The sequence below is a fragment of the Myxocyprinus asiaticus genome, chromosome 8, assembly GCF_019703515.2.
Source record: "Myxocyprinus asiaticus isolate MX2 ecotype Aquarium Trade chromosome 8, UBuf_Myxa_2, whole genome shotgun sequence".
Lineage (NCBI taxonomy): Eukaryota > Metazoa > Chordata > Actinopteri > Cypriniformes > Catostomidae > Myxocyprinus > Myxocyprinus asiaticus.
The window spans coordinates 15,379,474-15,394,275 of NC_059351.1; the positions used below are offsets into that span (position 1 = coordinate 15,379,474).

Here is a 14,802-nt window from a genome sequence, read left to right on the forward strand (position 1 = left end):
TATTTCTACCAAACAGCTATTGCGGCCCATTAAATTCAAAATGTTTAATGCAAGAACTACAATACATTAAAATTAGCTGAAAATAATCAAGGCATGTTGTCCACACTGTTTTTGAACAAGAAATATTTAATGATATTTAATAATTTTAATTTATAACCACTAATATAAAAAACTGTAATAAATAGCAACATTTAACTGCTTACATATTTTACAAAAACATTTTCATATATAAAAATGCCATGTACGAACATATTGGAGTGAACAAATCAAACAAATCGTTGAATCAAGGGTTTTGAATCGATTCATTGAAATGGACATTGTAGAATATTCACGGAAATTAATACATTTACAAACTCTAATACCAAGTTTTCTACTGAGAAATCATGCAAACAAATCATTTAAATCGAGAATTTTGAATCAATTAATTGAAATGGACAGTGTAGACTATTCACGGAAATTAATCGATCTACCAAATCTAACGCCAATTTTGCTAGTGAGTGATTATGGAAATGAATCATTGAATCAAGAGTTCTGAATCGATGATAACACTTTACAATAAGTTTCCTTTCGTAAACATTAGTTACAGTACATTTACAGTTTTTTTTTTACAGTTATGAGTACATTAGGTATAATTAAACAATAAACAACATATTTTTTACAGCCTTTCATTAATCTTTGTTAATCTTAGTTAATAAAAATTCAATTGTTCATTGTTAGTTTACGTTAGTTCTTAGTGCATTAAATAATGCTAACAAATCCAGGTTTTGACTTTAAAAATTTAATAGAATATGTAGTAATTAACATTAACCAAGATTAATAATAAATGCTGTAAAAGTATTGTTTATTGTTCTTTCATGTTAACTGATGTTGTTAACTAATGGTAACAAAATGGAACCTTATTGTAAAGTGTTACCGAATCGATTCATTAAAACTGAGAGTGTAGACTATTTACAGAAATACATCAAAGTACCAACTCTAATGGCACGTTTGCTACTGATAGATAATACAAACGAAAATTGAATCAAGAGTTTTGAATTGATTAATTGAAATGGACAGTGTAGAATAATCACAGAACTAAATCAAACTACCAACTCTAATGGCAGTTTTGCTTCTCAGTGATGATGCAAATGAATAACTGAATAGAGTTTTAATCTGATTTACTGAAACAGACAGTGTAGACAATTATGGAAATAAATCGAACTACCAACTCTAATGCCAGTTTTGCCATACTGAGTGATGACGCAAATTAATCACTGAACCAAGAGTTTTGAATCAATTCATTACTATAGACAGTGTTCACTATTCACAGGAATTAATCAAACTACCAACTCTGATGCCAGTTTTTCTATACTGAGTGATGATGCAAACGAATAATAGAATCAAGAGTTTTGAATCGATTCATTGAAGTGGACAGTGCAGACTATAAATGGAAATTAATTGAACTACCAACTCTAATGGCAATTTTGCTACTGAGTGATGATGCAAACAAATAATTGTATCAAGAGTTTTGAATCAATTCATTGAACCGGACAGTGTAGAATATTCACAGAAATGAATAAAACTACCAATTCTAACACCAATTTTTGCTCCTGAGTTTTAAAAAAAAGACTTAGAAATGTGATGCTTTTGTCTGAAATAATGACTAACTTGTAACTTCCTTACACTAGAAAACATTACTATTTTAATGAGTTTAAATGGGTGATCAATCTGCACTTTAGCTTCAGTTGCAACACTTGGACAAAGGAAGTAGTAGAATTAATTGTGTCAGCAAGAGAGAGACAGACAGGGAGATCATTGCCTGCTGATAATTGTCATTCATGAGCTTAGCTGTGACACATCGACTTGACATTAGAACTGGAACTGACATTAAAATTGGATCTGACATTAAACAAACAAACAAACAAACACACACACACACACTCACACACACACACACACACACACACACAGAGTATAGCACTTAAGAGTTTAATGACTCATAGAATTCTAGGAATCACACACACTAATCTTGACTTTTAAAATCTTCTGAGCATGGTTATAGTGGTTTTGTGATTGGTCGCTCACCCAGCCATGACAATGAAGAGGTCAAGGCGGTTCCAGGTGTCACCAAGGTAACATTTCGGTCCAAACACCCCTAAGGCCACCATTTTAACCACCATCTCCACAGCAAAGAATGCAAAGATGAAGTCATCAAATGCCTGTGGAGAGAAGGAAAAGACCACAGGGTGCTGATTATATAGGTGAATCTCACAAAAAAAGTCAAGAAATATCCGTCACATTTCAGCCCAATATAAATAAATAAATAAAAGAAAGGAAATTATATATAGTGCAAAGAAAAATATTTTTTTGTTTACGCTATAATTTTAGGACTATTATTTTTTTTGTATTGTGACATTATTATTTAATTTAAATTTAAATTAGATTTATTTAAATATGCTTAATTTTGCTAAGTATAACATTTGTTCAAATAATCCCAAACCAAATGTAGTACCTTTGCCATTTACCAAATTAAACTGTTAAAATACTATAAACTGTCATGTGTATTCTGTTGATTCATGTCTTTTATTTTGAAATGTTTAGTTCCTGTTTCCCTTGTCGTGTGATTCCTGTTTTCCCTCCATGTTCATGTGTCATGTTTTCATTGGTTTATTGTTTAATTAGCTTGTTATCAGTTCTGTTTGTTCATTGGTTTATGTTCCCCCATGTCCATGTATTTAAGCCTCATGTTTTCCATTGTGTAGTTGTCAAGAATTGAATGTGATGGATGCCAAGCCAAGCCAAGCCAAGCCAAGCCAAGCCAAGCCAAGCCAAGCCAAGCCAAGCCAAGCCAAGCCAAGCCAAGCCAATATCAAGTTCATGTTTTTGTTAAATCATGTTTATAGTTAGGGTTTTGGATTCACTTTTGTAAATAAACTGCACTTGGGTTCTCATCTTCATCTTCGTCTTCATCATTGCCAGTTCCAGCAATCGTTACAGAATACTTGACCACCCATGAACCCAGCAGTTTTACTTCTGCGCCTTCGTCAGGGCAATCGTCCCCTGGAGGGCTATGTCGAGGACTTCTGCGGTCTAGCTTGCCAGGTGGACTTTAATGAGGTTGCCCTCAAAGACTGTTTCAGATTTGGATTGAATGAGTCCATTTCTATTTTGATGCCTGGCGGTCGCAGTTCCTTCAGCCTGGTTCAATATCGACCTCGCCCTACGGATCATTGGTTCCACGTTCACTGTGGGGGAGGCGGATGCCGAGCTAGAGTTCCACGTCATGGCCGCCGCCGAGCTAGAGTTCCACGTCATGGCCGCCGCCGAGCTAGAGTTCCACGTCATGGCCGCCGCCGAGCTAGAGTTCCACGTCATGACCGCCGCCGAGCCAGAGTTCCACGTCACCGCAACGCCTCGGCCTGCTCCATGCCACGTCACCGCAACGCCTCGGCCTGCTCCATGCCACGTCACCGCAACGCCTCGGCCTGCTCCATGCCACGTCACCGCAACGCCTCGGCCTGCTCCATGCCTTGTCACAGCCACACCTGAGCAGTGGGACCTGGAGATGGTTCCCACACTTATACCCACCCTTAGTTCTCCTGAGAAGGCAAGGGGAACTTTCGGCCCTCCGATCCCGCCTGGACCCTCTGAGCCCTGGACTTCACCTTGGCCTGTCGGTCCCTCGACATTGCCTCAGCTCGGAGTTCCCTCGGCTCCACTACGGTCCTTCAGCCTGTTGGCTGTGCCGGGGTCCCTCGTCCCTCCGGCTCCTCCTTGGTCTGTCGGTCACCTGGCTCCACTTTGGCTCTCCGATCCTCTGGCTGCGCCTCATCCCTCCGATCTGTCAGCTTCACCGGGGACCTCCTTCCCTACGGCTCCACCTTGGTCCTCAGTCCCACCGGCTCCACCTCAGTCTTCCGATCCCTCAGCTCCGCCTTGCTCCTCTGAGCCTCCAGCACCGCCTTGGTCCTCCCTGCCATCGGCTCCACCCTGGCCCTTCGAGTCTTCGGCTACTCTCCGGGCACCACGTTCCATGGCTCCGCCCCTCGAGCCTCTCACAGCTCCACCTTCCATGGCTCTGCCCCTCGAGCCACTCATGGCTTCACCCCCCATGGACTTTGCCCTGGTCCCATGCCCCTCGCCCTTTCTCGTCACGCCACACCCCACGCCTCAAGACACCCCCCCCCCGCTCCCTACAGCACTTTGAATTTATGTCATGTTTCACGTGTTTTGTTTATGTGTTGGGGTGTCGGGAGCCACCCCTTAGTGGGGGGGATATGTCATGTGTATTCTGTTGATTCATGTCTTTTATTTTGAATTGTTTAGTTCCGGTTTCCCTTGTCATGTGATTCCTGTTTTCCCTCCATGTTCATTTGTCATGTTTTCATTGGTTTATTGTTTAATTAGCTTGTTATCAGTTCTGTTTGTTCATTGGTTTGTTCCCCCATGTCCATGTATTTAAGCCTCATGTTTTCCATTGTGTAGTTGTCAAGTATTGAATGTGATGGATGTGAATGTTGTTTTGTTGTCAAGCCAAGCCAAGCCATAGTCAAGTCTAGTTTGTCAAGTTCATGTTTTTGTTAAATCATGTTTATAGTTAGGGTTTTGGATTCACTTTTGTAAATAAACTGCACTTGGGTTCTCCTCTTCATCATCATCTTCATCATTGCCAGTTCCAGCATACGTTACATAAACTGAGTTTTTTTAACTTAGTTTTTAAAGTTCATAGTCCTTGTTATTTTTAAATTAAATACTCTTGATTTGGAGTGAAATATCACATTTATTCATGAGATTCTTTCACACAGTATATAGCTGAAAAAATAAAGGTTCTTTAATGGTTCTTTGCAGCCTCTAAAAAATATTCCTCAAACTGTATAACATTAACGGTTCTTAAGATCAGCATACTGGTTTCTAGATTTTTCAAAACACCAACATTAGATGATTTTCTAGAACTAGATGCTTTTGGATAACAATTTTAGAATGTAAGTGCAAAACATCATGGTTACTGGTGTAACCTCCATTCCCTGATGGAGGGAACGAGATGTTGTGTCGATGTAGTGACACTAGGGGTCACTCTTGGGAGCCCGAGACACCTCTGGTCTTTGATAAAAGGCCAATGAAAATTGGCGAGTGGTATTTGCATGCCACTCCCCCGGACATACAGGTATAAAAGGAGCTGGTATGCAACCACTCATTCAGGTTTTATGCTGAGGAGCCGATATAAGGTCCGGCCATTTCAGCGGGTAGTTCAGCGTTGTGGCAGGAGGGACACAAAGTCTCGTTCCCTCCATCAGAGAACGGAGGTTACACCAGTAACCATGACGTTCCCTATCTGTCACTCACTCGACGTTGTGTCGATGTAGTGACACTAGGGGTCTCTATATGAAATGCCACAACTGGCTGAACTTTGTTACGTGAACTGGCAGTGTGTGGTGGGCAGACTGCTGTGTGCCTCATAGCCAGCACACCAGGTCGACATGTAACCTCCCCCAACATAGTTATGAGTGTCGAACGGCCCTTTTTGGGGACAAGTCGACTACCCAAAGATAGAGACAGGCTTAACCCAGTCGTGGCCTCTTTTCCCCTTCTCTTTTTCCACTCCCTAAAAAAGAAGGGGGATTATCTGACTGGGCCGCCAGGTCTAGTCAGGGGGTGTCCCTCCCAAGGGGAAGTCACCGCAGAGACCACACCTCGCCCAAAGGGGGGGGGGATATTTAAGTGGAAGAATACGTCACATGGTCTTTCCAACCATGTGGAGAGCCTTCAAGGTAGATCCTGCCCAATGGGGGAGGAGTTACTACAAACATGGAGACTGGGGCAGAGGGGCTCTGCCCAAGGAAGACACAGTTTGCCAGCAGGGAAACGAACTAGCGGAATATATATATCGCATGGGGTTAGCCTTACAGGGAACCGCCACATGTGGAGCACCTACCCCAGAACAGGGCTCTTAGTTAGTGCGTGTACTGGGCCGGCAGCGAGTCTCTCCGAAAACTCGACTGTCACAGGGCTCGGAGGAAGTCAACCAGGGAACAAAGTTTGTGAACACTACTGGGAATTAATGGCGCACGTCTTCAGCTCCAAGGGAGGTGGAAGGCGCTATGTGCAAGCGATACAACCGGCCAGCTATCCCGGGCTTATCCGCTTGTGTTGCGTGCCACTACCTGGGACGAAACCGGTTCCACCCGGAGGTTGTAGAACCTTGCAAAGGTGTTGGGTGTTGCCCAGCCCGCTGCTCTGCAAATGTCTGTTAGAGAGGCACCTCTGGCCAGGGCCCAGGAAGCCGATGACCTCTGGTAGAATGGGCTCGTAGCCCTACCGGGGGCGGCATGTTCTGGGTGAGATATGCCATAGTTATGGTGTCAACGAGCCAGTGGGCGATCCTCTACTTGGAGACAGCGCTTCCTTTCCGCTGTGCACCAAAGCAGACAAAGAGCTGCTCAGAGATTCTAAAGCTCTGCGTGCGATCCAAATAGATGCGTAAAGCATGCACCGGACACAGTAAGGGAGGGCTAGGTCTGCCTCCTCCTGGGGCAGCGCTTGCAGGTTCACCACCTGGTCCCTAAAAGGGGTGGTGGGAACCTTGGGCACATAATCCGGTCGGGGTCTCAGGATCACGTAAGAGTAACCCGGACCAAACTCCAGGCACGTTTCGCTGACAGAGAATGCTTGCAGGTCACCTACCCTCTTGATGGAAGTGAGTGCAGTCAGGAGGGCAGACTTCAAGGAGAGTGCCTTAAGCTCGGCTGACTGCAAAGGCTCAAAGGGGGCTCTCTGTAGACCCTGAAGAACTACGGCGAGATCCCATGAGGGAACGAGGTGCGGTCTGGAGGGATTCAGCCTCCTGGCTCCTCTTAGGAACCTGATGATCAGGTCGTGCTTCCCTAAGGACTTACCGTCGACTGCATCGTGGTGTGCTGCTATGGCGGCAACGTACACCTTCAAGGTGGAAGGGGACAGCCTCCCTTCCAACCTCTCCTGCAGGAAGGAAAGCACTGATCTGACTGTGCATCTCTGGGGGTCTTCGCGTCGGGAAGAACACCACTTAGCGAATAGACGCCAAGGCGTACAGGCGCCTCGTAGAGGGGGCCCTAGCCTGAGTGATTGTGTCTACCACCGCGGGTGGTAGACCGCTTAGGTCTTCCGCGTCCTGTCCAGGGACCAGACATGGAGATTCCAGAGGTCTGGGCGCAGGTGCCATAGGATGCCCCGTCCCTGAGAAAGAAGGTCCTTCCTCAGGGGAATTCGCCAGGGGGGAGCTGTCGTGAGGAGCGTGAGGTCTGAGAACCACGTCTGGGTGGGCTAGTAGGGTGCTACCAGGATGACCTGCTCCTCGTACTCCCTGACCCTGCACAGGGTCTGTGCAAGCAGGCTCACTTGGGGAAAAGCATATTTGCGTAGACCAGGGGGCCAGCTGTGTGCCAGCGCGTCTATGCTGAGGGGAGCCTCGGTGAGGGCGTACCAGAGTGGGCAGTGGGAGGATTCTTGGGAGACGAACAGGTCCACCTGTGCCCATCCGAATCGACTCCAAATCAGCTGGACCACCTGAGGGTGGAGTCTCCACTCTCCTCTGAGGGAAACCTGCCATGACATGCTGTAGTGTTGAGGTTGCCCGGGATGTGAGTGGCTCGCAGTGACTTGAAGTGCTGCTGACTCCGGAGGAAGAGACAGCGGGCGAGTTGTGACATACAACGAGAGCGCAGACCGCCTTGGCGGTTGGCATTTGCTACCAGTGAAAGGTGCCTCCCATGACTTCATCAGCTCCTCATGCACTTCCGGGAATAATGGCACTGGAACGGAGCGTGGCTGCTTTGAGCGGCGCCGCGAGCCCAGAAACCAATCATCAAGCCGCGAAGGTTCAGGGGAGAGCGGAGGGTTCCATTCTAACCCAACGCTCGTGGCCGCCCGGGAAAGCATGTCCGTCATTTCAGCATCGGCCTGTGACTGGGAGATCGTCCCCGAATGGGGAAGCCTAGCTGAGGCTTCTGCGTCCGACTGGACAAGCCCGCTCTCCGATGCTGCACTCGAGAGCTCATCATCTTCGCGAGCTCCGAACAAGAAGCCAGACTCGCCATGAGACGAGCCGGCGAACTCATCTGGAAGCCTGATTGGGGCAGACGAGTGTGCTGGGGAATGGGAGGTCCGCGGGGGGATACCCGGCGGAAACGATCCCATTGGGGTCCCCAAATCGGCCCCAGTGCTAGCCGTCCTGGCCTCATACCTGTAGGTAGAAGGACCGAGGCGGGGAGCAAGCCGTGACCGCAAAGTTGCCATGATAATGTTCTCGCAGTGAGAACATGAACCATTCACAAATGCTGCTTCCTTGTGGGTCGCGCCCGGACACGAAAGACAGCGATCATGACCATCCGAAGTTGAGAGATAACGACCGCAACCAGGAATAACACACAATCGGAAAGGCATCTTTGAAAAGACGCGTCTTTAAAAAGACGTTCCGTGTGTGCGCTCTTTTAGAGAAATATATACTCTTTTAGAGGGGAAAAATGCTCTTTCAGAAAATATAGTGTCTAGTTTTTCTGCCGAAGCGCCCAGGGGCGTTCTCTGCAGTGCACCAGTGCAGACGAGGGAGAAGCCGCTGAAATGCGCCGTCAGATCCAGCAGAGGTGAATGAACAGTAGTATTCAGCTCAATGAGCATGACCGTTCAGCTCCGAAGAGAAAATCTGAATGAGTGGTTGCATACCAGCTCCTTTTATACCCGTATGTCCGGGCGAGTGGCATGCAAATACCACTCGCCAATTTTCATTGGCCTTTTATCAAAGACCAGAGGTGTCTCGGGCTACCAAGAGTGACCCCTAGTGTCACTACATCGACACAACATCAAGTGAGTGACAGAAAGGGAACTGGGGCTTTATAATGCAAGTCACTCAATATATATAAATTTCAAATTTTTTGCTAAACTTCTGCTACATGGATGCTGATAATGATGTTGCAACAATAAATTCTTAGAACTAGTCTTTTTTTTTTTTTTGTGAAATTAAAATGTTTCTTTATGGAACTAATTAAAACTTTATTTTTTGGAGTTCAACTTTTAAGTGCTTAAATACTTTAGGTATTATACATGAGTATGTGTACTGTTTGTATGTATTGATCATTTGCATATCTGTGCTTGTATATGTTTGTCTTCAAATGCTGTCTTCCCAAGGCAGTCTAAAACACACTGATGTCAGCAAGACCCAACCACAACAGCAGGTACGTAAAATCAAAGAGTCACAGAGATTAAAGCGCAAACATCAATCCATGTGTCTTTGTGTTATGTAAGCGTGTTTGTGTGTGTATTTGTGTGTTACCTGCAGTATGCTGCACCTGTCAGAGTGGCACTCCAGGTCCTGGCAGGGTTGGAACATGCCAAGCGTGACACAGTTGAGCAGAATCACCAGCATGCTGACTCGCTCAAACCACGTACGGATCCAGTTAAGGCAAATAAAACTCATAAGTTAAAAGAAAAATTCAGGTGTATATTCAGTAACATTCACATCAAAAGCTGTACCTTGTCAGTGCTGGAAACCGATGTTTAGAAAGAGAGATTTATTTGTCTACTGATCCTTCAAATACAAAACCATTAAAAGTATTGACTCCACAAATGTAGGTATGCTCTATAATAATTGAATAGTCTTAATTTAGACTATTTGAACAAAATCTATGTTTATTTCATAAATGTCACACTTAAATTTACTAATGTTTTGGGTCTGTTGTAAGTGAAGTTGAGTGTCTCAAGAGTAGAGTAGAGTAGAGTAGGGGTAAATAGAGTAGAGCAGTGTAGAATACAGCAAAATAGGGATGAATAGAGTAGAGCAGTGTTGAGTAGAGTAGGGATGAACAGAGTAGAGTAAATGAGAGCAGGGATAAATAGAGTAGAGTAGTGATGAATAGAGTAGAAAAGAGTACAGTAGTGTAGGATAGGGAAAAGTAGAGATGAATAGAGTAGAGAAGAGTAGAGTATGGATGAACAGAGTAGAGTAGTGTAGGAACGAGTAGCCTAGAGTAGAGAAGAGTAGGGTAGGAATGAGTAGAGCAGATTAGAATAGAATAGAGTAGAGAAGAGAAGGGATGAATAGAAAAGAGTAGGGATGAGTAGAAAAGAGTACAGTACAGTAGATTAACTGAGTGGAGTAGTGAAGTGTAGAGTAGAGTAGTGATGAGTACATTAGAGTAAAGTAGGCATGACTAGAGAAGAGTACAGTACAGTAGAGTAGGGATAAACAGAGTATGTTGTGTTTGTTTATCATTAACACAATAAAGAGTTTGTAACACGAGTGGGCAGTTCTTCTTTCTCTTATTTACTTTTTCTACTGAACATACCCTGTGTCTCAATCAGCTCCCTATGTCGTGAATCAGTATATATTGAACACGAATTCTGCATTGGCAAGGGTGTTCATCCACTGAACATTGGGACACTCATGACTCAATGGGTGCTTCTCATTTCCTAAATTGTGTGTCCTCGTTTCCTCGCTCTTCCGTCTTCGAGCCCATGACCTGGAAACCGATCAAAGTCCGCCATCATGACAGAGGAAGCTTCCTGAGGACGCTTGAGCGAGGAAACACAGGAGCTTCCTATGCGGAAGACTTTTTGGCAGAAGCACCTGACGTATGAATAAATTCTCCTCCCCCTTCACATCTCACTCAACAGTTTTAATTCATGTTTCACCTTTGCGGTTTAAATAAATCATAATTGTCACATATATTAACAGTGTATCTTGATTTATTTGGTTTTATTATGAAAATATCAATAGATCAATTTCAACAACATAACATCAAGTGTTCCAATGTAATGCAGCTCTGCAGAGACGGCGCTCTGAAGTCATGCTTGAGTGAGCAGAACATTACATTTTACAAATGCATCTTGCCTTGATTCTTCCATCCTCATTTCCTTTCCTTCCATCCTTTCCTCATTTCCTAAGAGGGTGGAACAAGGAAACGAGGAAAGGAAGCAAGGAAAGGAAACGAGGATGCACAATTTCAGAAATGAGAAGCACCCAATCAATTGCGAGGGGACGCAACACATTAACGAGCTCATGCATTGAAGCGCAGCTGTTATTAATCAGCACCATCGCTCTATAAATGACATTATCGTTGATTTTCATTGAAGATATTCAAACGTGTTATTATAACAGATAAATGGCATAAATAAAAATAAAAAATACAGGAGTGTAGTTTAAACCTTTTTTTAACAACTAAAATATTTAAAAGTTTGTTTCATTTTCATGGTAATTATGAATGAAAGACATTACAAACAACATCTCTTTTAAAGAGAAAATAAGGTTTGTACTTTATAGTTTTACACTTGCGCTCGTCATCTAATGACTTAAGAGACTTCAGAAGACATGACGACATTTCCGGTAAGGGAACATAGTGAGCAACGATGCTCCCTGGTGTGACGAAGAGGGCGGGGCTGGGCTGTGCGCACGTCTGGCCCAGAATCGGGCTAATCAGCTGAGGAGAGGGATAAGGCCGAGCCAGATGCAGCAGTTCGAGAGAGAGAGAGAGCCACATGCAGCTGCCATGTGTGTGTATTTATGTTATATTTTTTGTTTAAGTTTTCATCAAAATATTACTTTGATGCTTCGTCTGGTTCCCGCCACCTCCTTGCCCATTTTAACCCCTGTTACACCTGGTTTTTACGGTGCATTTTGGGATTTTTTAGGAACGTTTCAGTGCACTGGAATGATTTTGCGATTGAGACAGCCCTAAAAACGGCTGACTCCCTGATCAGTGCCCTGACTATTAAACTAGGGAGCTGATTGAGACGCACCCTCAGAGTTGCTTACAACATGCTGGCTGAGTTCGGAATGGCATACTACCCATACTACTCTTACTATTTCTGTCATGTTTGTCTATGGCAGAAATAGTAGCAGTAGTATGGTAGTATGCCATTTCGAACATAGCCGCTATTCACATAAGAGTGGCCAACCAACATCTAATCCAGAGTTTTGACAAGAGCGGCCAACCAATGTCTAACACTCAATACACTATAGAGTAGAGTAGCGTTGAGAAGATTAGGGCAGAAATGAGAAGAGTATTCAACTCATTCCTACCCTACTCTACACTGCTCAGGATAAGGATGAGTAGGGTAGCATACAGTAGCGCAAAGTGGAGTAAGGTTGAGTATTATAGAGAAGAGTAGAGTAAGGTAGAGTAGAGAAAAGTAGAGAATAAAGTAAATTGGGGATGAGTATTGTAAAGTAGTATAGAGTAAAGAATAGTAGAGTAGGGATGAGTAATGTATAGTAAAGTGAAGTAGATTAGAAGAGTAGAGTATGGATGAATATTGTAGATTAGAATAAAGAAGAGATGAGCAGAGTAAAGTAGAGTAGAGAAGGGATGAGTAGAGTAGAGTAGTGATGAGCAGTGTGTTTTGCAATTAAAATAAAGCCCCCCACACCCCCAAAAAAAAGCTCAGTGGAAGAGGCATTTTTCAGGAATTTTTTGAAGTATGTCAAAGTGCCTTACATTGGCTTACACTGGCACCTAGTGACCTGGATGCTGCATCATTCAAACACAGTCGTTTTCAGTTACCATTGTAGAAATTTACTATGCACAGTAAGCGTCCATAACAGGGCAGTTACTGAGATTAAGCGAGCAGTATTCAGCTGGTCATGTGATGCTAACATGGCTGCCCCCGTAAAGCGAACAATTGGAGAAAGGTGCCTCAGGTTGTTCCTGGCAGGAACAAACAAAGGCACCTTTGTACAATGGGCCATGAGGAGCCCCTGCCCTATGTAGAATGAAAGAGCTTAAAACTTTAGTAAAACTTTTTAAATGAGTAAAAAAAACTTTCAGAGTGAGGCTTTAAATGTTAATAGTGCAAACAATTTAAAATCTTTCTATGTTGAATTTCAGGGTCCGATGGCTTGCCAACAATATCTGAAGATAGAATAGAATAGAGTTTTAACTCAGGTAAAACATCAAGTGCTGAAATGGATGGAACTGAGCATAAATAATGTACGATGGTGACAATTGTAGATTAATAACTTATATAATTTTCAAGACTGAAACATCCTTTCATATGTTCAGTTGCTGTTTATGACCATAAAACATAGCAGATTAAAATGCAATAAAGCATTTATTTTTGTTTTCAAAAAGGTCTAATTAAAACCTGAAAATACAAATTCACATTTCAATTTACTTATCCACACACATACCTGCAACTGTAAAGCCAAACTCAGACCCCTGGGCAATACCATCAAATTATCTACTGCACCTCATTAATCATAAACCTGTCACAACAACATACCATTCATACGATCTTAATCACCACTGTACATCCAACAATTATCCTTATTTACATCAGCACACATCATACCACATCTATGAAATGTTTAGGATTTAAAATGCTTTTTTTAAAACCCCTAAAGGCAGCATAAGTCTGTGTCTCAGAGCAGTATTTAACTGATCAGATGGACGTGATCAGGCCCTAGATATTTCCTCAGCTCTTTGTCTTACTGAAACCCTTCTGGAATTCCAGCAATCTTCCCTCTCAACTAGAACTGGGACAAAGCTAGGCTCATCAAACATTTATCCAGAGACCAGACTAATGCACACAGACAACTCGAGCTCTAGTGTTTATCTGTGGTCACGTTCATGCTGCTTCTGCTGATAAAAAAATTCATGATAATGATGATGATAGGGAACAAAAACAGAATGAAAAGGGTGATGACAATCTACAGTATTTGACATGAAGCAGTACTGCCAAGTTTTACTTCTAGACATCATCCATCACACACATAAACACAAACAGATCGATTACACCCAAAGCCTAAAATGCTAAAAGAAAGCCTTGTGTCCTCTGTCATAATGCATTTGAAAAGTAGCAACTCACCCTCTCATCAAATTAGTGAAATTCAGAATCATGTACCCATAGACTTATTCATTTAATAGTTCACCTTTTGCGAAGAAGTCCCTTGTACATGTAATTAATTGCTGCAGTTTATCACTATGTTTTCGACTCAGTTATATAATTGGGTGTTAAAGGTATAAGGGTGTTTTCTAGTTATATTAGTTGTATTTATTATAAATGTATATGTTCAACCCTATGTAACCCTATTTGAGATCTTCATTGTTTTTGTGCCACACAATATAGTTCTGAATATATTGAATGTGCCATATAAATACTGTATATATGTACAGTATTTTTATGGCACAACAGAGACAAAGATTTCTTTCTATTATATTTAAGATGATTTTAAAGATATAACCATATTTATAATCCATATAACTTTATTATGTGGACTCAACTATATAACTATTTTATAAGACTATTTATCTCTATAGTCAGAACTTCGGATTGGAAAAATGGTGGTTATTGTGGTTGAGCTGGTTTTTGGAACATAGTAGCTGGTTTGTTGTTGGTCTCCAACAGTAGTCCAGTGGATTACCCATCTAGACCAGCTTGGACCACCTAATCACCATAAAGGCCAGCTTCAACCAGAGATGCCCAAACTTGGGCCCGCAGGCCAACCTTTGATTTGGCCCGCCTTGAAGTATATGACAAGAGTGAAAAAAAAAAATGCTATTAATGCAGCTTTTCATTGCATTAATTTAGCAGATTGCAGAGTAATGTTTTTTTGTTTGTTTGTTTGTTTTTTTATAATGAAATTATAAAGGAGGGGAACCAGGGCAACTGTAATATTTGAATATAAAACAGTTTGCAGAGCCTGAAATTCAGCGTGGGATTGTGGCTATTGCGCACAATTTTAATAATTCCCACAATTTCCACGTTCATAATGCAGGAAATTCCCACACACTTTTATTCACTTTACAGTGCAGCTGCAAATTAGTAAAGCAATAGATACAGATGAACAAATCAAAT

At 42.8% G+C, this 14,802-nt stretch overlaps 1 protein-coding gene across 1 annotated transcript in view; it reads right to left on the minus strand.

Moving 5' to 3' along the window:
- Positions 1-14,802, minus strand: part of LOC127445571 (voltage-dependent T-type calcium channel subunit alpha-1H-like) — a 139,182-nt gene that overhangs the window by 69,543 nt on the left and 54,837 nt on the right. Inside the window, 2 exon segments of the mRNA XM_051705717.1 lie at positions 2,065-2,198; positions 9,284-9,395. Of these exon segments, the coding sequence (XP_051561677.1) occupies positions 2,065-2,198; positions 9,284-9,395 (246 nt within the window).